This window comes from Catharus ustulatus, chromosome 2 (genome assembly GCF_009819885.2).
Source record: "Catharus ustulatus isolate bCatUst1 chromosome 2, bCatUst1.pri.v2, whole genome shotgun sequence".
Classification (NCBI taxonomy): Eukaryota; Metazoa; Chordata; class Aves; order Passeriformes; family Turdidae; genus Catharus; species Catharus ustulatus.
Window position 1 is genome coordinate 115,909,091 of NC_046222.1, and position 25,688 is coordinate 115,934,778.

Sequence of the window (25,688 nt, forward strand, 5' to 3'; positions counted from 1 at the left end):
TCCCGGACGGCATCGCCCATCGCCCATCGCTCTCGGACGGCATCGCCCATCGCTCCCGGAGAGCATCGCCCATCGCCCTCGCCCCGGTATCACCCATCTCTCCCAGACGGCATCGCCCATCGCTCCCGAAAGGCATCGCCCATCGCCCTCACTCCGGTATCACCTATCGCTCCCGGCCAGTAGCGCCCATCGCCCTCGCCCCGGCATCGCCCCCGTCTCGGCAGCGGCGCCTCGCCCGCCCCGTCCGGCAGCCGCGGGCGGTGGGAGCGCCCCTTTCCCGCCTCTCCGCTGCCTCCCGCCCGCCTCCCCCGCGCTCCCTCCGCCCCCTCGGCCGGCAGCTCCCGCCCGCCGCTCCCCGCTGCGCAGAGCGGCCGCGCCGGCGGGGGATGGAGAGCCAGCGCTGCTTCGCCAACCGCTTCGATGACTACCCGGGCAGCCCCGCGGCGGCGCCGGACAGGGAGGCGGCGGTGCCGCTGGTGACGGCCACCATCGAGCGCATCCTGCGGGAGCTGCCGCCCCTGGGCGGCCCCCGCGGCTGCCCGGGCGGGCTGTACGGCGGCGTGGCCGGCGTGGCCTACATGCTGTACCACGTCGCGCAGTGCCCGCTGTTCGCGCCGTCGCGGGACTCGTACCTGCGGGCCGCCCGCCGCGTCGTGGACGCCTGCCTGCGCTACCAGGAGGGATGCGGCGAGGCCGACGCCGACACCCGGGCCGCCTTCCTGCTGGGCGGCGCCGGCGTGTACGCGGTGGCCGCGCTCGTCTACCGCGCCCTGGGGCTGCCCGAGTACGCGCGGCCGCTGGGCAAGTTCAGGGAGCTGAGCGAGGTCTGCGCGCCGCTCTCCTTCCTCGAGTGCGGCTCCGACGAGCTGTTCGTGGGCCGCGCCGGGTACCTGTGCGCCGCGCTGGTGCTGAAGCAGCGGCTGGGCATGGAGGTAAGGCAGCCCCGCTAAGGCGGCCGGGGCACTCAGCCGGGGCGGCTTCCCCCGCTGCTGCCGGCCGGGACGGTGCCCTCGGTGCTGGAGGGATGCGGCGCTGCCGCGGCTCTCTGCAGCCTGCGCTGTCGGGGGCCAGCCTCGGACCCCCGGGCTGCTCCTCCTCAGCTCCCCCGGAATGAGAGATGCGGCTCCGGCCGGAGGGAGCGGGATGGGTCCCGGCTGCGGAGCGCAGCGCTGCGTCCCGGGGCGCGCCGAGAGCATCAGCTGTTGGTTGCCGGGTGGTGAATTACTTGGCAGAAGCCACCCCGGGCTTTTCAAGAGTATTTCCGTAAAATGAAGTGGGTAAGAAAAGAAACAGCGTTGAGTAAAACAGTGAGGAACCCTGTAATGCTGAGCAGTGCTGTGCTGTAATTTGCAAGCAAGGAACCAGATTTTCAGGGGCATTTGCTCTTGCTAACCCCCAGCATACAGACTTTCGGAAATCTGGCCGTGTATTTTGGTGCTTTTCATGAATGAGAGCGGGGATTTTTTGCTGGAAGCGTGAGATGTGGTTATGGTTCAACGCGGTATTGGTTTCAGTAGTCGGGACTTTTCCCCAGGACATTGTCATTGTCAGTACAATTCAGGTGACAATTCAGAGCTTCCACCGATTATGGCATAATAATTATTGCAACTGATGTGTTTGCTGTGGTGATTGTTACTAAGTGGTCAGTGTGGTATCTGAGCAGGCTGTTGGTAGATTTTTTCCCCTTGTCCTCTTGTCAGGTCCAATCTGTGTTTCCTCTGTTAATCACTGATCTGCAAGTTCATATGCTTCTGGCTTTCTTCCCTCCCAGGAGGGGGAAGCAAGATTTATTTATAAGTAAATAAATGATGTAAGAACTAGTGGCTCTGCCCCATCCAATACCAGTCACTGCAATTGGAGTCTGAGGAAATTCACTTAATGGAGGTCTCAGGAGGCTCGAGGGTATCCAGAGAAGCCAGGAAGAATGTTTAATCAGTTAAATACTGTGATTGCCTTGAACTAGAATTCACAGCCACACTAAGCCTTTTAAGTAGATACCAAGCCTGCTGTTTCTTTGCACAAGATTGTCTGACAATCATAACTATAACCATCGTTCTATTATTTGTAACCACAACATAACCAAACTTTCCATTTGATGGCCTTTCCCATGACAGGAAAGTTTTGTAGACACATCACAATCCATTGTGCAGCAGTGCCTGCCTGAAGGGATGGTTTCTCATGGAGAAATAAGCCATCAGTTGGTTCAGTTTGCACTGAGGGAGTGTGTCCAGCACCCATGTCAGTGTTTATGATGTTGCCCTGACATTCCGACAGAAGGAGGTGGCACCCTGCACCCTATGGTTTATTTAATGCTTTTTCCATTTTCCTTACATCCCTGAGAGCAATCCCTGAGCAGTTGGGAGAGTGGGTGCAGGCAGCTCTCACAGGCAGCTGAGCAATAGGACAGCTCTCCTCTATTTGCTTGCTTGGTGAAAATTGTACTAAATGCAGCTGTTAAGAGTTAAACGTCCCCACAGATAAGCACAGGCATGCCCTTACTGTGGAATCCATTTAGCCAGGTGGGTTAATTGCTATTCTGCCAATAAAACGTATCTTGACCCCTTGCTAATGTTTTCATTGATAACCTAACATCCTATAGTATTATTTATTCTGTCAAATACATCATAATTTTAAATGCGTAGTGCAAGTAGCAAAGCACATCATTAATCATTGATAAAGTCAAATTACTTTTTTTAATTTTAACAAAGATTTTTAAAACTTGCAACTGAAATATTTTGCTGCTTTGTGAGGAGAATTATGATTTCTAGTCTATATGTACTCAAGCTTCAGCAAAATTTGTGTCCTTTGATAAATATTCCCAGCCTAGCACAGTATTATTTTAATGATTATATTGCCAGACCAAACCCTGCATCTTTTTACAAATGAAGAAAGGGATGCCCAGAGAGAGTGCATGTCATTTATTACCCAAGGTCAAACTGTAAGCCAGGTACATCCCAGAATAGAAGCAATATCTTGTGATTCGAACCGCTGGAAAATGCTACCTCCTGTAATTTGATTGTGCACAGCCTCACATGTCTCATTGCAGCATGTTTTCTTGTTACCCACGTTCTTTTTTTTTTTTTTTTTTTCTGAGGACACTGTGCAAATATTTCCAGCACAAAGTGAAATCCATTCCTTGTGTTGAAACACAGCCTCTGCTGCCCATGTGGATTTTTCCTCTGAAGGAGTCAAATGGTGACCTATATACAAGAAATTGCTTGTCCTTGAAAAAAGCATTTTGAGGGAATTTTATAATTTATGTCTTGGGTTTATTTTTTGTTTAATCCAAGCAGGGATGGAAGGAGACAGCTTTGTTTCAGCAAACACAAGTTCAGCTCTGCTGCTGTGCCACAATACTTCAATTTCTTGCTAAAGAGTCCTGGTGTCTTTAAGCTCCACATGTTCTTCATGAAGTTAATGGACTATCCTGAAGGATCCAATCTGTTGGATAACACTGATCTCATGTGAAGAAGGCATTTACATTCAGCTGGTTTTTAGATTTTTAGGCTAATACAGCATTTTCCCCTGATTAATTAATTGGGATTTTTTGCATGAGTAAGGATTACTTCAACAGTCAAGGCTTAACAGGATTTGACTTTCATGATGCACTGTGCATTAGGAAAGATGTTTATTTTCATCCCTTCTTTAATTTCCATTATATTGCAGTCAGTGCTTCCCAGACAGAGATAGGTAAAATATTGTTTTGGCAGAAACAGTATGTCATTTATATAAGGTGCATGTACTTTAGCTGTCCTTAACTACTGTATTTTTGCCATTCAGGGGGGAAAAATTGTTTTATTCTCTCTTAAGTACATCTTTTTCTAATGCTTGTAGTGTTGTTTCATTGTGTGTCCTTGGGGAAATCTGTCAGTCCTGCTTTTAATTACCTTCACTCACTCTGTGTTTGCTTGAGCAAACAGCAGTAAGACCATGAAAATGGTGTTCCCATCCCTCCGTTCAGATGATATTTTATCCTCTCCTCAATTTTTCTCCGTGATGCTTCTGTCCCATTTCGTGGTTGATGGAGCATGGTGTGCCTCGGTCGTTGCACTCCCTTCTGGCAATGTAACTGTCAGATGACAGAGGAAAAGGTACAGAAGTTCAAGTGGCTCCTTGTATTACCATCTGCTAAAGATGTTGCTGCCTTTTAGCACAGCTTGGGTTATTTTTTAATAACTGACTATGGATGGGCTCCACTGGCTTCACTGGCTCGGGGTTGCAGCAGCACAGACAGCAGTGGTGCCCTGTAGCAGACAGAGCAGCATTTTGCACAGCCTGGTGCTGGGATTTCATGGTTTCAAAAGACTTTGGGGACCCTGTGACAGACCCTGGCTGCAGTTGCAGGGGTGACAAGGTGAACCAGCACACTGTGGCAGCAAGGTGCCCAAACCTGTTTGCTCAGGGACCAAAGCACTGGGGAGTCTTGAGAGCCTGCAGAGGCTCTCTCATGCCACAATGGTTAAGCTTCTGTCTCTGTGGCAGAGGAGCATCTCAGTTTCCTCTGCCAGCCAATGCTGGGTCACGATTTGGTTGGTTTTCCAGGGGTGTTGCCCTGTCAGAGTGTCCACAGTTCTGATATTCTGTCAGGTTTTTCTAGCAGGACCCTGTTGAGTGTAGGGCCCTACTGAAAGCTGTCCTTATCCTGGCTGCCATCTGTCCCCAGAGCCTCTTTGTCCTGGACCCCAGGAAATTGGAAATCAAGCTAAAGGAGTCACCTGGTATGTGGAAAGCTGGAACAGCACTGCTGTGGGGTGTCTGGGATCTGGGGGCCAGAGCCAGGGAGGTGTCAGGTGTTATTCTAAAAGGCAGAACGGATGGAAGTGATGGGTCCAACCAGAGTGTACTTGGTAATATTCTGGAGAAGAAAATACAAAGGAATGAAAACTATTTTCTTGAAGCTCTTCAGACAATTCTAGATTATGTTGTTGGTTCCTTAGAGCTCTCCCTCCACATAGTCAGTGAGTGTTTGAAGACTATTAACTTTTTTCTACTTTTTCAATCTCTTAGAAAAGTATTGGAAAGTATGAGAGGAAGAATCTTCCTGAGTGCTGCCTAGAACGTATTCATTTTCATCTCTTTAATGTGGAATGTAGATGTATTAATGCTGACCACAGTGTTTCTGAAAGACATACAAATTAAAGTGCAAAGTACCCACAAACCTGATGCTCCTCCAAGTGCTGTAGTGCAGAATCCTCGTGTCAGGCTTTTAATCTCACCTGTGCCTGAAAGGGGAGGGTTGGCCTTTGAGGTGAGATTTCATTCCTCCACTGTGGCCATTGAAGTCCTTTCTCTCTGTGGAAGAATTTGCCAGTTTATGTGAAATGTTGTGGTGTTTCAAATGTCAGATATCGTGGTGCTAGCTGGGACTGGGCTATTCACAGGCCACTACACAGCCAGGATATCTTTTTTTTTGCCAGAGAACTAAAATGAGTTAACGGTAAAGATAAAATCTTTCAATCCTAGCCTGCCTTGTTTAAATGTGCAGTCTCCTAGCCATGGTTTCCCAAATTACACACAGGGGATACATTTTGCATTAATTTGGTTAAATTGTTTAATTTAAACCAGCAGTTGAAAACTGGGTTTTTCTAAAGTAAACAGTAGAACAAAGAGAAGTATTTGCATCTGGATTTATTTTAAAAGGAATCTGAAATAATTTGGGTGTACATTTCAGAATTTTCCTGTTTCTCTTCAGCAAGGCAATGTGAATCCTTTTTATCTTAACAGCCTTCAGACTGGGAGATGGGGACATCTTGATAATGGCTGGACTCAGTTCAACGCAGTGGACCCTGAATATTCAGTTGCAGAGTCAATGTAGAACACTAGAGGTTGAAAATGTTAAATTTCAAGTGCACTATTTACCAGCCAGCACAAAATACCGTAATACAGACTGGATCTTGCTGGAATTAGAGGTTTGATTGACACGAGTTTAGCGACATAAGTTATGTTTTCTGCTGCAGAAATATGGATTTCAACTGCTTATAGCTGAGGAGTGGTATTAAAAAGACAGCGCTGTATCTCTGTACCTCTTCGTGCTGTTGGAAGAACATTTGTCTATGCAGCAGCATCTTTCTGCTGAAAAAGCAGCCCAAGCACTAATACTGATGTTATAATAAGAGATTTTAACAAAACAAAAAAAAAAAGGAAATATATTTATGCAGAGGCATCTCTTGTATCCAGAATAGATCTTTACTTCCCCATCCTTCTCCTGACTCCTTTAAATTTCATATGCCAGCATTTAACTTTTAAACTTTATCAGTTCGGTCACCTTCCTCGTTGTCCCCGTGCAGAGCTTTGAGGTCACTCTCTGGAGTTTGTCAGTGCTGCTTGAAGCAGAGGTGTTCAAGGCAGTGTCCCTGCCCTCTGCAGTGCTGCCTCTGCCTTGAAGGTGAGAGCTGCAGAGCACAGCCCAGGAGCTGAAATGAGGGCATGTTTGTGGAGAGGTACTGGGCAGCTACTCGGACCTGTGGAATGTGTCTGGTGACTGCATCTCTGGAGCATCTGGAGCAGAGAAACAGGGGATCTCTCTGGCAGAGGGGTGCAGGGCTGGGCTGGGAGCTGCTGTTTTTCACAGCATTACTTACTTGGGGTCACTTGAGTGGCACAGGTTCCTTAAATCTGTTGCCTTGGGTTTCCAGATTTTTGCATGTTGTGTTTTATGCGTACACCAAAGAACTTTATTACATTACTGTGTCCTACGGGTAGCAGTATTTGACATTGATGTTTTCCCCTCATGATTTTTTTTGGCCTGGCTCTTACACAGGACCAAAAGCCACAGTTAACTGTATTAACTCACAGGTAGCACTGGATGACACAGCAGAAAGGAAGAGTGTGCATATCAAACATGCTTATGTGGTGGAGTGTGTGGAGGCAGAGGCAGGCAGGCATGGGGAAAAAAGATATTTGACAGAGCTTGAACAGAAAGGCAAAAAAAGAGACAATTTAAAAATTATTTTGAAAGTGAAAGAATTAGTTGCTGGCAAAAATAGAAAAATAGAAAGGTGCAGGGGGTAGCAGAACTCAAGGATGAAGGGAAAAAGGCAAGAAATAATGTAGTCCCTAGAGCAGGGGAGATTTAAAACTAAAATCAGGTTCTGTGACGGACTGGTGGAGGTCTGATGGCCAATGTACTCAATTTAGAAGAAGGTAAAAGTTCAAGAGAACAGTAAACAGAACAGGAAGAAGACAGGCAGAGGAGTAAGCTACATTTTTGTTGAGGAAAATTACTATTTTCGTCTGCTTGTTTTTTGTTTGCCACTTTTCCATCCCCATATTCTCTTTGCATATGCTCATACATTTACAAAAATAGCTGTCATCACATCCAGTGCTTACAATCAGAGCACAGCCTTATGTGTTATAGTCCATATTTTCTTTAAGGAATAACTGAGACAACTGCTGATGTCTGGAAGCGAATACAGGCTTTTCATGAATATTGCTGTACTTCTGACACTGACATTTTCCTGTTAAGTGCATATAATACTATAAATCAGTGTGTATCCTAAACAGTAATGCTGTTAGTAAATCTTACTTTGGTGCCAGGCTAAAGAAGCAGGAATATGAAGGACTGAGCTGCTCCAGGGAGGAAGGAAAGAGCACCAGGCTAACAACAATTACTCTGTAAAAGTCTAACATCCTCTGCACTTTACAGCACAGAGATAAATGAAGGGATAAAATTAAGCTGTAAGTTCCTCTGCAGCCATTTAATACACATTGTTAAAGCATTAGATTTTTACTTAAAGATGTGGCACAGCTATGCACCACAACTGGCAGGGTGCAGATGTAGAAGAAGATGTAGGAAACGTAGAAAAGATCCTCTTCTTTTGTCTCACTTCCATTAAATCAGTAGATCCTACTTTTCTCTGTTAATTCAGCTGGGCAGTCTTAAAATCAACCTCCAGCCCCGTAGGCAGGCTGTGTGAAGATTGCAGAGCAGGTTCTCAGCCTTGCCTCCAGGCAGTGTTGAAGCTCTGTTGAGAGGATCAGGGAGCCAACCAAAATGGGCAAGTCCTGTGGTCCTGCTGTCACCCAACTTCTCTATTCCACCCTTTTTTTAAAGAATCAGAATTCAATATATGCAATCAGGTCACTATTTTTGATAGGATGATCTGTCAAAATATGTCTTTGTCTGTGTCATAGCAGGGAGTTCTTTGACCATTGACAAGCATGAGATCAAGCACCAAGTGATGTTGTGTAACCTTCTGTCCACTCCATTACAGCAGAGCTCAGGGACAATATCCTGTCAAAACCAGTTGCTTCTTATCTATGTTATTAGGCTTATTTTCAATTGATAGTTAGTGAGCTGGAGCACCATGACAAAATAATTAAAATAGCTGTTTCATTTTAGGCAAACATGATCAAAAAGTATTTTAATAGCAGTCCAAGCTGTGTCTGAGTCACTTGGTGTTTCTCAGCTCAGTATATTTTGATGTCTGAGAGAAGAACCATAAATTTATTTTTATATGCAGATCAACATTCCTGAATTCTTCATTTTAATGGCTTGGTATCTCTTGTTGAAGAGCAGTGGATCATGAGTGAGGTGGAATGGGTGACTGATAGAATTGAATTATCTGGGAGGAAAAAAAATGTGGCAGATAAATACACCTTCTATCTGTCCAAGGCTTTTAGTTATTTTGTGTGCCTAATCTTAACAGATTGCTTCCAATCCGTCATTGGTACAATGTTAACATGGTTGAGGATTATAAATTTGTGCTGGTCATATTTAGGTTTGAGCATCAAGAAAATGAAGGCTGCTCTTAAAAGTGTGTGAGCCTGGGTCTAGAAGCAGCACAAGACAAAGCAGCTCTGTGCTGGGGGTCAGTGCAGAATTGGAAGATGGTAATTATTCCTCATTCCATACTTGTAGCATTCTGCAGTTTGATTGCTCAGTCCTGACAACCAAGTAATATCCCTACCACAATCAGAGAGCTGACAGCAATCTTGAGAGGTAATTTAGGCTGCCACCTAGCCCACAGGAAGGTGTACCTGTGCCTGTCATTCCTGGCAGCCCCTCCCTGACTTGCTTTTCGTACCCCCAGTCAGTGATGAGGGATCCACACTCTGCCCTGGATGTGTGACACACAGCCCTGTTAACAAGTCCAGCCTAATGACTAATCTGAATCTTGCTGTAATTTAAGCCTGATTTTCCTTGTCCTCTCCGTTGAGAAATAGCAAGAAGCTTTGTTCCTCTCTGCAGAAGCTCTTTATATTATAATTTCAAGACCGTTACAATTTTTACCCTTATCTTTTTTCTTCTCTAAACAATCTTAATCCTTCCAATCTTCCCATGTGTGTCATGTTTCCTACATCTCTGGTCATTCCCATTGCACTCTGCCAGTCTCCCTCCAGCCTTTCCTGGAGAGTGCCAGAAGTTGGACACGTGGTTCTGGCAAAGGCCTTTCTGGTCTAGCAAAGAGATAACTTTATTTCTTCCAAGTCTTTTTTCCATGTACACAGCTCAGTAGGGTGTTTGCATCTCCCACCAGCGTGACACTGGCTCACCTCCAGCTCATGACCTGCTGTTATCCAGCAGCCTTTTAATGGGCTGCAGCTCATGGACAGGTATTCCTTAGGAAAAGTCTCTGAACAAGTGAAGGAGGTAGGGGTCATGTGGAGACAGGGAATCATTGAACACCGTGCTGTGATATGCAAGGTGAGAAGCTTCTTCAGCTGAAGGAGCTTTGTGTCATTAATGCCAATTAGAGAATCTCTTTTCCTTTGTTCCCTGAATAAAACTGGGAATATGTTATTGTACGTTGTAACTTGAGGTATGCCATTACATATCCAGGGGACATCTGTGAAGTGATAAGAGTTCTTTTGTGGAAGAACACTTGGAACAATAAATTTGGGAGGGCTGTATTAAGTCAATTATTTTGTCCGCATTAGAAATCAAGGAGTAAGTGAAATCTGAAGTGTCTGGAGGTTAAATTTAGTCTGTTCTTGTGATGTGCTTTATTTGCTAATGTAAAGATAAAGCTCAGTGTTTTTGCCATCTGTGAAATGGCTAATGCTATACTTGCTTTAGTTTTTTAAGACTAGGCCAGTGATTAAGTAGTCAGAATTCCAGTTATAATAGCAATGGACTGCAAGATACACATTCCACATGGAGCTGTTTAAATTTGATAAGAGCTAAGTTGGTCAAATATGAACCCAGGGAAAATAGCAATAGAACAGAAAAAGAAACTTGTTCAGGCTCTTTAAATAAATATTGATTTGTTTGTTTTTTGTCTGGCAGAGCTGAATCAATCATGAGCTTTCTTATACCAGGCTGCCATTTTCATCCATACATGTTTTTTATTATGCCGTCAAAAATGCCTGGAAAAAATCCTCATTTAACTGCTGCATATCCAGAAGACAAAATGTAGACAGAGTTGTAGTGTGAATGCACTTGTCCTATTTTGATTCAATTTTCTGAGCACTGTGGGACTGCTAGGTTATTTTGGCAAAAAAAAAATTTAAAAAAAACCACACAGGTAAGCTGAGTTGGACTTGAATCTAAGGGTCTCTAAATTAATAAAATCCACACCATCTATCTGAACAGTGCATGAGCATACTCAGATTTGGATTTGGCCCATTTGTAGAGTCAAAGCATGGCCACAGCTGGAAAGCACCTCTGGAGATACTCTGGAGGTCCAGACCCCTGCTCAGAGCAGGGTCCACAAGAGCAGATTGCCCAGGGTTGTGGATTTTGAATATCTCTGCTCTGTGCCTTTCCTAGGCAACCTGTTCCTGTGCTTGGCCACCCTCAGAGTAAAAAAGCTTTCTTTTTAGATTTAAGTGGAATTTTTTTGTCAGTGGGCACTGCTAGGAAGAGCATGGCTGTGTCTCCTCTGTTCTCCCCTATCAAGTGTTTATACACATTCATGAAATCTCCACAGAGCCTTCTCTTCTCCAGTAATTCCTGCATTTGCCTCTCTTCCTCAAAAGCAGGCTCAGTGCCATTCCACCTCCTCTGACTTCCTCTAGTACCTTGAATTTGAAGGATTGCAATTTTTTCTCTTGCAGTTGCAAGCAGGGAAGTCCACAAGGACCCACTCAGCACCATGATCTTCATGTCAGTCTTTGCTGTATCAAGGAAGGGCAGAATCTTCTCTTCTTAACTAAGTATTAAGGTTTGACAAAACCATTCCTGGTTCTGGCAGGTAATTGGGGAAGGCTTATCTGAAAATTTTTGGTATAAAGATTTTTTTTTCCTCTGGTTTAGTGGATGCTGCAGCTCAAAGGCTTCTCAAGGGCCACACAGCCCAGCAGCTCTGTTTGTTAGTGAAAATGCCTGGGTGATTGTAGGAGGTAGACCATGCCCCACCATTGAAAGAAGACAAGAAATACCCTAAGAGTGCCTGTGCCCCTGCTCTGCAGGAACATTATCTCCTGTCTGTGCTGATCAAACACCTCAGGCTGCTGTTTGCCAGTGGAGGAGGAGAGTTCCCTGTCCTGTGTGATGTATGAGCAGCCAAGGATGCATCAGGGGGAAAAGACAAAACCTTTTTCTGAAAGCTGAATTACAGGCCAGAGGATGATAAAACATTCTTTCCAGTGTCTGCAGATGGCCAGGACACCCCTCAAGCATAGGGGCTATGAGGGAGGTTCTTTTCTGTCATTATTTTTATGGAATCTCTTTCAGACTGTGCAGACAGAACTTGTGTCCTTCTGGGCCCTTGCAGTGACGCTGTTTTATTCCAAGGGCATCCAAATATTAAGCACACAAAATAGGGTATGAAAGGCATCTGGTAAAGAGTTTTAAATTCTGGTATTTTGACTTAACAAGCTTGCCTTGGAAAACACACTTTTTGATCTGTAGGTCCAGAAATGGTTGTGTGGGGCCCTCCTGTCTCACTTTGCTCAGTTCCTCCTGTGGGGCTGCAGAGGACAATTATGTAAAATGACAAATCCAGCAAAAGAGAAGATGGCACTGAGTCCTCCCAGAGCACTATGTGTCATCTGTAACATGAAGTAGTAGTAATTCCTGTTAGTTAATTACATGCAAGCTAATGGCCAAGTGCTGTGAATATTTCTTTATTACTGTTGGCAGTGGTGTGATTTGTCTCAAGGCTCTTACTCTTCTTCCTTGCTGTGTGAGGTTTGAGCTCTTAGAGTAATCTGAACGGTGCCTTCTGACACAGCAGTCTCTTTTTCTCAAAGTCTGCTTGGTTTACTGAGAGCTGAGAAAAAGTAGCACAAAGGGAAGATAGATAAAATTTTCCTAATTCTATTATCGTACCAAATGGCAATCTTTCAACTAAGAGAGGAGTACAGATAGTAATCCCATTACTTACCAAGTAAGCTACGTTTTAAAGGGCACAGTATTCCACAGTTCCTCAAATAAATCCCCTGACTCTTAAATCTGCCCTTGAAATGTGGCAGTGTTGAATTGTAAGTGACTGTATTTGAAATATGACTTGGATTGTACTTGGAGTTGTGGGCAGATTTCCAGGCAATGCTAATGGCACTGAATGCCACTGGAAACTCTTTTGTTACTGTCTTTTGCTTCAGAGCCATCTTGTCAATGTGTCCTGGAGTTTCTGGGAGCCACATAAAGAACATCAGGATTTTTACTATAAAGGCTGCTACCACAGTCTAAGGATAGAGTAAAATTCAGATGACTCAGAGGACTTGATCACCTTCATCTGGTTTTCCTGCATTATGTTGTCAGCATTCTTCCTGTAGCTGAAGTTGATATTTCTATTCAGTGGCTTATTGGCATGGCACAAATTGCAGATCATCACACAAAGTAAAAGTGGCAGGATGCCAGAATGGAGTTCTCTAGAATTGCCCCAACTTGAAGGCAGTGCAGGTGCTGCTTCGAAGTGACTAATTTATGCCTCAGCCTTGTGTCATTTACCTCATTTAACTAATTTCACAGGTAGCCACATTGTTCCTCAGCAGCAAATATTTAGACATACTTCCAGGTGTCAAATGCCTCATGAAGGTCTGCATAGTAAAACTGTGCCTATAAAGCAGCATGACAGAATAAAGAAGTCTTTTGAGACAAGCAAGATCACTTGTTGTAAACAACAGAATCATAAAATTAGTGGCTGATGAAAGTAGCCAATACCTTGTTTACATTTGAATAAGCCTTTTGAAGCAGTGTCAAAGATAATTTTCTTGGAAAACTTAATTCTTGCTGGCTTGGATGGGGACGTTGTGGATTTGGAATTGGCTGAAAGACCACAAGCAAAGCTAATCATAAGTACTAATAAGGGACTAATGAAGCAACCAACTTATTCTCATTAATGATCCAGAAGAGGCAGATATCTGGATAATAATTCCTTTGGCATTTAAACCGAAGCAAGTGCCAGATGTTATGCACAGGCAGAGATAGAGTATGAAAACAACTGAAGAGATTAAGAAATGAGCTTAAACAAGGTTTATTTTGATTTTTTAACGTAAGCACATGTATCTGTGAAGAAATATCTGTAATACTTATCCTGTATGCTAGGAAGAAACTGAGATTCAAGTAAGCTGGACATGACAGGGCCTGAGTGCATCAGAGTTCAACACTTACTTTAATGTAAATTCTGCTTACTTCCTTTGCATTTATTCTCAGTGAGAATGCACAGCTAATATCAATAAAAAGCCATAACCAGCTCTCATTATCACAGCATGGCATCCACCAGGTCAGTGCCATTGTGGACTCCCTACACAGCTGTACCATCCAACAGAGATATTATGTATTCACTCTCTGGGATTCCTCTGGGGTTCCTTTCCATTGCCTAAAATTCACCCAGGATGCCAAGACATCAAAAGTTTTGTAGTCCAAACTTTTGAATAAGGTTGGATACGCTTAAATGTCCAAGGCACTGGAAATCTGGGCATCTTTTGATAGGTGTCCAAATCCTGAGAGTGCTGTGTTGAGGGTCACATAGGCCATGCCAAAATTCATAAGGAAACAGCTACATCACTCACCATCTATGGAGCTCTGGTACAGATTTATAGTGCTCTCTTTTCTCTATGCAGCTCCTTCCAGTCTTCCCACAGCTAGTGGCAGTTTGCACTCCATCTCACCTGCCATAACTCATCTCTGCATCCTCTAAAGGAGGCTGCAAAGCTGCAGCTGGGGAGCACATCCCACCCAGCTCATCCCTCCCAGTGTGCTGGAAGTGCTCTTCTCACAGAGCCCCAGGGGTCTGACCTGCTGTGGAGTAAAAGCAAATTTGGCATTGCATCTTTTCCCGGTAGCAAGGGCAGAATGTGTTCACCTCTTGTCACCCTCACAGGTTTTCAGACCAAATGGGCTCTGAGCAAATTACTGTACAGGTGGGGATCTTCCTTTTTATATGCAATAACCTTGAGATTTCATCACAGACCTGGTAATTCAAATTCATTTCCTTTCTTTTTCTGACACAGTGCAGTGATTTAAGCTGATGCCTCTGAGTGTGCTGATGGCTGGAGCATTTTACTGCACCTCTGATTGAAATTACTCCCGTTTAACACTCAAACATTCTTCAGAGCACGCCTGGAGGGAAGTGCCCCAAACTCTGTCACCTGAAGTGACAGCATGGGAAGAAACAGCTGCAGCATGGCAGAGGCTCAGTAACTGCACAACAGGTTTAAGTAGCAGTTTTCAAACTATTTCACACACAGCACAGCATGGACAGTTGGATGCTTCCACTTGATTGCAGTGAGGAGCACTATAGTGTAAAAACAAATCTTTCTCCTTCAGGATTTGTTTCCAGTGCTCCATCTGGTTTAATGTCTTCTTCCAGTGCTAGATGACTCAGCTATACAAATGTCTGTGGAAATTGATGCTGAAATGTGTTGTCTGTAACATGCCTAACCTGCTTCTTTTAAGGTCTGGCTTTATGCTCTGAAATACAAGGGTTTATTTTAATTCCAGACTTGATGGGCTAAATTCTGGGAGTTGATTCTATGGCCTTGCAACATCTGGCAGTGTTGTGAGCCAAACCTGAAGGCAAGAGTAACCCAAGTTCTTGTTAATAGATCCCTTGGGGCAGATTAGAATTAAACAACACTGAATGATTGGTGTGTGTAAATATATATACATAGAGGTTATTTTGGAACAGTTTGGTTGCAAAGGAGAGCAGGTTTGTGGCCATAAAATAAAAGTTTTTGTTATTATTATCTATAGTAATATAGCATTATAGAAGTATAAAAATAACACTCAAGTAAATAAATGTATGAGGGAAAAGAAAAAGTGGAAAAGATGAAAGAGTAGAAAGATATTTCAATGGATTCTGCAATGAGACTTGATTGTTGCAGCTTTGATGTCCATTGGTCAAAGTGATGGTCACAGTTTTGATGCATGGGGGGTGGGGGAATCCCCCAAAACACAAAGTTCAGTGGGTTCATGTATGCTTAGGCTTGGTGACAATCCCCAGGTACCTTCCCCACTTGAGGGAGCTTCCAGTTCTTTGGGGGAAAGCAGCCTCAGAAATGAGTCTGGGGGTGCTTTGGGTGTCTTTGATGGTTTGTGACCCTTTCTTGCCTCTCACACCAACCTAGTTGAGCCAATTATTCCCCATCAGAGGGGATGAACACCCTCAGGACCCTTCCCTGGGGTAGCAGGGGGAGTTTTACAACTGAGGGAGGACAACTGTGATGATAAAAAGCACCTTTCCACCTTGCAGAATCTGCCTCACCTGTCTCAAAGCCTGGCTTGTGATGGGTTCTCACACCCTTGGTCTTACGGGGAACAGAGACTTCACCACCACACACCCAAAAACTCATTCCCTGCCCCTCAGGGGGGGCAAGCCCAGCCCCAGCAAAGCACAAATGGGAAATTGTTTGAGTCATTAACCATTAACATTCCAGTCTCTCACAGTCAGGAATAAATGTTCTTATGTTTTAATATTGGGTGAGTTGAAAGGTGATAAATTATTTATTTACACAACTTGGGCTCTGCAGAATTCAAATTTAATTCATTTGGAGTGTTGGAGCACTTCTGGCAGCTAAGCCAAAGATCTTTCTGAAAATTCTCAATTATAGAAAAGTGTTTGTTAAAATTGTACAGTGTGAATGGACTCAGCTAAATTTTGCAGAAATAATTCCTCTAGCTTATTTGAGTCTTGGGGAAGCAGAGAGATATTTTGCCTTTAAACTCACAGCTTTTCATAAACTAACATTTTGTTCATACGTTGCAAGATAAAATAGTTTTTGTGTTCTTTAATGTGTTATCTTCTTTAACAGATTATCTTCTGTCCAGAAAACAGATGATAGCTTCATTTAGAACAATTTCTTAATTACCTCTAAAGTACTTGTTTCTGCTTGACTTCTTGTTTTGTTTGTTTTGTTTATTTCAATAATGGGAGAACAGACCCAGAGAATTATCCAAAGAAAGAACAAAGTATTCTGTGCATCCCTAGGTAGCACGTTGTGATGGAAGCCCAAGCTTTTATTCATTTTAAATGCAGAAAAAAACCCCACTGCATTGAAGGCATTGTAGTTGTGAGCCTCTGATGCTGGCAGCAACTCTGTTCTTTCTGAATCCTAATTCAAAACGAAGGAATGAGTAGCAGTTAATTTCTGCAAGTTTTAACAGTTACAAGCTGTACAATCTTCTATGGATAGTTTTCCAAATGCTGCTTTCTGTACCCTCTCCTCCTCCTCCATCAGTTTTTTTTGGTTCCAACACTTGTGCCACGAGGCTTTGAGAGATGAGTCTGTTTTCTTATTTAGTGTGGTAAGCCTGTGAATGACGCACGTTCACTTGTACAGGAGGAGGAGGTCTGAGCACTCACAAAACAAGCCTAAAGGCTCTGGAAGTAAACTGGGAATTCTTGCAGGAGGAAGATGAAAGGATTGGATGATGGTGACAGATAAGGAATGCAGTATTTTTAATGTGAAGAGGGAAAAATATAAGGCTGCCTAACAATGTATAGAATGAAGTGTCTGTTTTCTGAGTTTCAAATATTTTCTGGCGTACTTTGTGAGTAGCATCCATGTAAACAATACTCAACAAAACCGAGGAAGCCAAAAAAAGAAGAAAGAAATAAGTTATGACACCCACAAAGTTGAAAAGTGGTAAAATGTTTTTGACAGGTGTAGTCCAGGTCAAATCCTGTAGTCCTGACAAAAAAAATTCCCCATGTAAAACTGTAAATGTCTGACAGTCTCAGCTGCATCTGTGAACCATGACCTAGGATATTAGTTTGAAAGGCAAGTGAATTCCTGTTGAACTGTCTGTCAAAAAAGATGAGAGAGAATTTGATCCAATACAATTTGCCAGTGTGTATATAAACTTCAGTCTTTCATTTTAGTTTTTCAAACTTTTTAATTTTAATTTTAATTCTTCAAACAATGTATTTGCGGTAGCAAAGAAGATCTACAGTACAAGTGCAAAGCTCTGCCTCCACAGAAAATGCAGACCATTATTTGGAATTCTGGCTTCAGGGGAGTTCATACCTCAGCTGAAATTTTTAGTCTCCTTCCTTAAGATGCAGAAGAGTTGTGTTACCTGGCTCATCACAGGAGACAGTCTTCTTGAGAATATTTGCTGACAGTTCTTTGACAGTCTGAGGGAGAACTACTGCTTATAAATGCAGTGTTTTTCAATTGGCATAAAGTATGCACAGCCTTTGAAAAATGTGATTAAAAAACCCAAATATTGTTTTATTGTCTCTAAGTAAGTCATGAACTCCACATAGGTTTAGAGCAATGAATGACAGTGCATGTGCTAGTCAGTTCCCTCCAAACTGACTGAAATGAGAGTAGGGTCAGTGTTTGAAGAGTTGGATATTTGCTCAGCTGTATCTGTTGTCTCTGCTTCTGCAAGTGAGGTCAGCATTGTACTCTGTCAAGTAATTCATGTTCCTGAAGTCTCAGTCTTTAAGGGCTAACTTGGACAGAATTATCAGCCCCAACAAACCATGAGCCAGCCCTATGGTGTTACTGCAAGACAAAGAAACCCTAACAAACTTGTACAATTTTCAGCATTTCTTACATGGTACTTGCCAGGAGTAACAGTCTCCCCAGTCAAGACCCATTCAGGTCAATGAGGACTTTGATATTAAAAGCCATAAGAATGATCTAATAGTCAAAGTGACTTTGACAAATTGAAAAAATAAAGTGCTGCATGAGACTGAGAAGGCTTTTTCCATTACTGTGAGTGATTAAGATATGGTGTTACTTAAGATGAATTGAATGATGAGCATCCTTAGAAAAATTCTCAAGGAACTAGCAATCAATCTTTCTCTGTCCTCATCCTGTACTTTTCATTTGTTCTATTGCATAGTTTGCTTTTAAGTACAATCTCTTAGTTTTATTTGGGGTTTTTTTGAGGTTTCACGTCTCTTACCAATGAAGTAAAAGAATGAAGAAACAGAAGTGTCCAGTTCTTTCTGGAAACCTTCAAGCCATCTTCAAATATGGCTCATCAACTTTCTTTGGTCTCTAGATACAATTATCATTTTCATTTTTAGAACTGTAAGCCTAGGTCAGTTTGGCTAATGTTAGCCTTTACTGAAATTGAGTTCTGCCCATCTCGTGCTGACCTGCAGATGTGTACAAACACTAATAAATTCCTTTTCCTAAGAAGCAGCCTGCCTAAGTTCCTAGTAGCAAATGGTGCCCAAATGAACTGGACCTGCATGATTTTTAAATTCAGACTAAACCCACGGGTTAATGCAGTGTTTGGGGAGGGTCTCTCATTCCTGGTTACAAAGATTTTGTCTCTTGCAAGGACTGTTTCATGAATCCTTTTTCCTGCTGCTCTGGAGCTGGAAGAATGGATGATACTTCTTATGCCTCTGCATAGATTGCATTCCTGAGCCAGTCCAAGCACCAGGACAGCTTTGCTAGCACAAGAAATGTCTGTGGAGCAGATGAAGGCATGGAATCCCTTCCAGAGAACCAGCAGACCCACTGTTAAGGGGAAGTAAACCAATCCAATATACACAGGCAGAGCAGATGTTCCTTGCTTAGTAGTGTTATAAATGGGATGGGATCCTGGGGCAGCACAGCTACAGCACACTGGGCTGCCTGTTACCCCAACAAGAGTGCAAGGTGCCCAGCTTGGAAGGTGTTTATCATCATAATGCAGCACTGTCAGGGACACCTGTCTGGAGTGCAGAAGGGTAAATCTCACATCAGGAATTGACAACTCTGTGCTGTGTTTTTGGCATGAGCTAATTACAGAATTCATGCGCTGATTTATTTTCTGGCTGAGACTAAAGAGTCAAAGGATTTCCCACTGATGAAGTTTGTACATGAATAATCTTCCTGCCTGTGAGGGGAGAGTGGGAAGGAAAGCAGGCTCCATGCAGCAGTAATCTTCTGCTTATTTGGAGCTCTCATAAACTGCTCCTGTGTCTGGTGTAGGAGTGGTGGATACACAGCAGCTCCAAACAAGGATCAGGGTTGCAGAAAGGTGATCTCTGATACATCCATTTTTACCAGTTCCCAGAATCTGTGTCTCCATAATTGCTCAGCCATGCATTATGTGGTTAGTCAATAGTACCAATGAAAAAGGAAAAAAAAATGATTTTACATGCCTTTTGAAAAATGTTGGGGTAGAATTCTGTAATGTAAGAAAAAGCCTCTCCAAGCAGTGCTGAGTTTGTTTCTCACTTAATTTGCAAATCTTTATAATGTTTTTAAACACGCTTTTCAATTCATGCTCTTGAATTTGGGTGCAATTCTAGGGAGAGATGCTTGAAATTAAATTGTTGGCTCTCTGTGTTCTGTGGTAACTCTAACCCTCGACTAGGCAGCAGAGAACATGCAGCTGGGGTGCAGACAGCTGCTGTTCAAAAGCCTCAGCACAGGAGTGCATCCCAGGACCTCAGCTCTCTGGGCAGACTGATTCCTCCTCAATCATGGTGATTATCTGAACTGCTCTGATCTGAGATCTGTTCCTTGGCATTCCCTGCTTCATTTCTCCAGCAGCAGAGAGCAGGGGATGGTGCTTCTCTACTTTCTTCAGGTAATGATAGTGATGGAAACCTGTTTTTTCCTTCCCAAGACCAGGGAGAGCCACTGTGTTACATAGGTGTATCCAGCCTTACCCTGGTGCAGCAGTGAGAGGTGTTGGGAGCCTGAGTGTAGCTAGGAGAAACTCTCGTGTCCTTCTCTCTTCACTGACCCAGGGTAGGGGGAGCTTGAAGAAAGGTACAGCAGTGACAAAAGAGTCAGATCCTCTTGTGCTTCCTCCTCCTCCACACACACACCCTCTCCCTTCCTCTTGTCTCTGCTGGACATTGTGATTTGTCCTAAGATGAGAATACCTAGGGAGAAATGTCCTAAGAAAAGAATACAATGCACAGCTTGCAGGAGGAGCTGTGTGACTGCTTGCATAGTCACAGAATCCCAGCAACAATTAGGTTGGAAAAGACCTCTGGGATCATTGGGTCCATCCTGTGACTGAACACCACCATGTCACCCAGCCCATGGCACTACATCCAGTCTTTCCTTAAACACCTCCAGGGACAGTGACTCCCTGGGCAGTCTGTTCCAAAGTCTAATCAGCCTTTCTGTCCAAGCTAAATCTCCCCTGGCACAGCTTCAGACACTGTCCTCTTGTCCTGTCACTGTTACCTGGGAGAACAGGCCAGTGCCCACCTGGCTGCACCCTCCTGCCAGGGAGCTGAATGCATTCCAGGCATGGGGGAAGCTGTCATTATTGCCACTGGCTTTGGTACACACCAGCCTGCAAAAGGCTGTAAAATGCTGCTGGAGATTGGGCCAAGTGGGCACTCCTCCAATTCCTACCTGGTGTTCTTGGGACAAATAAAAATGCCCATCAGTGGCAATCAGAAGGGAGACAGAAGGGAGAGAAGTGGACATTGTGTGGACAATGCACATGAAGATCCCAAATGTTGTCACCCATCATAAAGGGCCAACTGTTTTTTCTTAAAACTCAATGTTTAAGTGGAGACATAAGGAACTGAGATGCTCATTGCATTTGACCAACTGTGCAGCAGCACCAGCTGCTCTGAGCCAGCCACCTGTGTACAGTGACAGTTGTGCTCCATCCTTTCCTGCAGCATGTCATGTTCCCCTTCTGAAGGACAGGTTTAACAGCAGCATTTGATGGGTTTAGTGCTACACAGTCCTTGCAAGTAGGACCTGTGGAAGTTTTGTACTGTTAATGTAACAGAACTTCTGTATTGTGTTATTTACCAGTAATCTGATTCACCAGGAATAAAGGCAGCCTTCAGTTTCTATTGTAGTCATGATTAGTGACCCACAGAACAGGACAGGACTGGCTTTGCTGTTTGCGTGGTGCTGAGCCAAAGAGCAAACCTCAAAACCACCCAAATTTACATGTTAAAACAAGCAATGCCAGCCAGTGGGATATATAGGGAAGTCTGACTTACTCAAGACTGCAGTCAAGTATCATTTTCCAGTGAACTGGCAGAATCACAGTAGTAGCTGTTGAGTCTGACCACACTGTCATGTAGTTGTGTCAGTGTGAGAAACTGGGGGAAGTACACTCTCAAGATAATACATGGTGCTCTTACAGCATCAAACAGACTGCCTTAGGAACAGTACTTCTGAAAGTAACCTGATTTATTGACCAAAGTTTTCAGGATATTTAAAACCATATATTTTTTATCTTTAAAAGAAGGGTGTACTTGACAGTGCTCATGAGGGAAGCATCTGTGTCTGTGCACTTGGAGCTGGGTTTCCCACTGTGCCACAGGAGAGGTACATCAATCAAACTGGAATAACACTAAGGGGAGGCAGACCCTGTTATTGTACCTGCTGCTCCTCCATGGCTTCAGGTATCATCATCTTCTGGAAGGGATAACCCTGGCTGTGACATTGCATGGAAAGATTCCTGAACAATGCCAGTCCCTGTCTTTGGCAGGAAAAGATCAGGCTTAAGGAATGAACTTAAATACCATGTGCTGCAGTGAGTATCATGAAATTACCAAGTTGACTCCAGTGTCTGCTGTCCTGCTGAACACAAATATGTGTATCTTTTTCTGCAGCATTTGGGGTTATTATAACTAATTCACAGGCTCCCTCTGCTGGGCTACCAGCATAGGAGAGCAATGGCAAAGCTCCTGTTATGTTTTTTACAGAGTGACCCATTTTCTTCAGCTTATTTTGACACTCTGTACAGCATCAGAAGAAGTGTACGATCAAATTCATGTAAATGGCTTTTTAGAAGTGTAACAGAGAGAGATTTGATGTGTTGGGTGTATAATAAAATGTTTTTATGTGCATAGAAGGTTTTTTCCCCACAATAATGTAACTGTAGCTGTTACCTCCTGAAAGCGCTCAACACATCTATCAAAAGATAATGATACTTGGCTTCAGTAATGCCTTCTGTCACAGGAAAGAGCTCTAAGGAAATAAATATAGACCTGTTAAAAGAATTAAAAGCTTACAATCATCAAATGCACTCCATACAGTATGCAGTTTGAAGTAGCAGTGGTTTTCTAAATGAGCCAAGGGGTTTGTACAAGCATTCAGAGGAATGAAAAAGTATTGGAAACATTAATCAGAAGAACTCATCCTGCTGCTTTCTGCCTAATCCTCAAGGTCAAGATTTCTGTCTACAGTTTTCAAAATACATACATGGGGCTTAGCACTGTCATAACCAATAATTGCAAAATCTCTTTTAGTAGATGAAAAAGAGTTGTGAAATTATTGACTTCCAACTAAACAATCTCAGGGTGAGAGATTGCTAACAAAAAACAGAATGATGCTCTGTGATTGCATAGACATAGACATAGCACTTCCTGGCTGGCTTTTAACAGGGATTTACTGAAAAAACGACCTGCCTTAAATAATTCACAAAATTGTGGAGTGCCTTTATGGGAACAGGCATATTGTCTGCAGTGGCACCAGAGAAAAATGGACTTTGTGAACAATCACAGTGACTTTTTTACTGCAAGTCAGGCTCCTAAACACAGACAGTGGTACAAATAGGAAGTATTAAAGTGCTGCCTATGTGTTGTACTTTAAGTAACATGTAGCTGTCACCAGTGTGAGTGGAGCAATTATTTGGCAACGCTCAGCATCACTTGACAATGATGTAAAACAGAAAATAAAGAACTCCAGCAACAAATTGATACAGAAATTGCAGGGAGAATGTGGAATGCATGTGTTCCAAACTTCAATCTAGTGAGGAGACTAAAATGAACACTTCTAACATCAACTGAGATGAAATCATCTCTTGACTAAAGTGGCCAGGCCACCTCTACTTAACCAGGAAAAGGAACATGTATGGTGTGTGTGTTTGATAAACAGCTGAAAGATTCAGAGGGGCTTTTTACATGGGCATGTAGTGACAGGACAACGGGGAATGGCTTTAAACTGAAAGAAGGCAAGTTTGGTCTAAATATTAGGAAGAAATTCCTTGGTGTGAGGGAGGTGAGACACTGGAACAGGTTGTTGTGGAGAAGGTGTTCAAAGCCAGGGTGGACAGGGCTTTGAGCAGCCTGGTCTCATAGAAGGTGTCCCTACCCATGGTGGGGGACTTGGAGCTACATGGTCTTTCAGGTGCCTTCCAACCCAAACCATTCTGTAATTCTGTGGTAGAGCAGGTTGTGATGTCTTTAAGAATACAAAAAGGAATTAGGTGAAATTTTAAAGCACTAGCAATATAACAGTGTCATTAGTCTTCCATTCAAGTACTGACATGATAAAGAATGATTTTATGTATGTTTGTATTAAGTGACATTCAAGAATTTTCTCAAAATATGTATCTTATCTCAAGCATGAAATTTTTTTTTCTAGGTAGCATATTCTCATATTGGCTTTGTTCTGCATCAAAGCATCTGATGGCTCTAGAGAACGTGATATCAATATACAATTTATCCTTTCAAAGCCTTGAGGATGATCAGTCTATTTCTTTTCTGTCCCTAATTAAACATTACTTTAGTGATTCCCAAGGCAAGGAGGCACAGCAACTACACTGTAATGAAAATGAAGTTTGTGGCACCACAGTTGCACTGTCTGTGGTTATGATTAATGTATTTTATGATTGTTCTTTTGGCCATAAGATTTAGCTGTTTTATTAAAGCTGTTGTGAGGAAGCATGCACAGACAAACCACAGATTTTTTTTTTTTTTTTGTAAGGTGACAGAAATCTAAGGAGGTTTTAACACAAAATTGGTTGAAGTAAAATGTGTCACACCATTTGAGATCTTAAATGTTATTGCTGATTATTCAGGCCTTTGGCAGGCCACTAATAGTGATGCTGAGAGTTTCTGTTCCACTCAACCATTTCCCAGAATAAGGAGCAAATGCAAGTCCTTCATATTTAAATGTTTTGGGAAACAGGCAACAACCTGGACTGGACTGAGTGATCTGGGAAGAGGTATTTGTAGTCAATATAAAGATTTATTTATTTAGCTGTTAATTAGGACACATCTACCTGGTGTAAGCCCAAAGATCAGTCCAAGAGGCCAGAAATAAAGCTGTTTCAAGATACACAGGTCATTTTCTTTCCCATTGTCTTTGGTCATGTGGAAGTAGGTCAGGTGGGTTGATTTCTACCATTCATTTATGCTTTTAAATTCGTCTGTCTTTGCACATGGGCTGATTTGCACTCTGAAAGAGGTGACATTCATTAGCATATTTTATTATGCCAGCCAAAAGGGCATGCATAAGTCTATGCATAGACTTAGGCATTCATAATGCTCAAATGTTCTGACTTTTTACACTTACTTTATGTTAAAAAACAGTGAATAGTGCATTCTCATGTAGCTGATACTTCTTTATGCAGCACTGTGGAAGGCTGGATTTGATATCCATTTAAAATACACAAACAGCATTCTAAAACAGTCATTAGTTCAGTTTAAAAATTAAATGTGCTGAACATAAAAATAAGCTTAGGAAAACATGGTTTGTAGTGAAAGCTAGCTAATATTAAGTGAAGGAATCCTTACTACAGAAAATGAACTGATTAAGATTTTTTCTAACCCACATGCCCTTGCCTTTCAGAATTACAATTAGTAGAACTTACCCTTCAAATTATTTTTAAAGAATGACCTTATTAATGCTTTTACAAGGTATGGAATTCAGAGGTATAGGTCCCAAATTTCAAGACAGTAAAATGAGACCTCTGGAAAGAATTCAGTCTTTTTCACCATATCTTTGCTCTCCTCATTTGCTTTAGATTCAAACCATCCCCTTAAGTTCTGTGAGGCTAAAACAATTAATTTTAAAATGACTGGAAATGAGTGAAGTCTCCAGATGTTAATGGTTTACTTAATTCTACTGCAGTAATATTGAAGTGCACTAATCAAGATGAGAACTAGGTTGTTCTCCAGGTTGTACAAATACCAGGGTTATTTGGAGCAGCTGTAATAAAATCCCTTGTTATCGTGGAGCAAGGTGAGACACACAAACAAGATCTTTCAGGCCATTAGTTCTCAGTCAATTTTTAAGGGATATTAATTATCTGTAGCATCTTTTACAATCCAAATGAGAAAATATAGTTTATAACAGATGTTGTTTCCATATTAAAGCTATTAGTATATTTTAAACTTGAAGAACCAAGTGTAAATCCTATGATAATACAAATTACAGCAAACCCAAATGTGTTCAGAAACATTTCAAAGACATTATTCTGATATTCCAGTTAATTTTAGCACTGCCATTTATTTTGTCAAGACTATCTGTACAGCCTTTTCCTTTTTTCTCCCCGTGTCATTTTGCCTTTTTTCTTCCTCACTTCTCTTTTCACAAGTTGAGATACATTTCTTCAAAGTACTGCTGCCATATGGGCTTTCCCTTAAAGCTAAAACAGTACTTCAGTTAAATTATTTAATTGGCAAAGG

At 42.8% G+C, this 25,688-nt stretch overlaps 1 protein-coding gene across 1 annotated transcript in view; it reads left to right on the forward strand.

The window, feature by feature from the left end:
• Positions 1-339: 339 nt before the first annotated feature.
• LANCL3 (LanC like 3) overlaps positions 340-25,688 on the forward strand; it is a 36,059-nt gene continuing 10,710 nt past the window's right edge. The window contains exon 1 of the mRNA XM_033051199.1: positions 340-932. Coding sequence (XP_032907090.1) covers positions 387-932 — 546 coding nt within the window. The 5' untranslated portion in view covers positions 340-386. The remainder of the gene's footprint in view (positions 933-25,688) is intronic.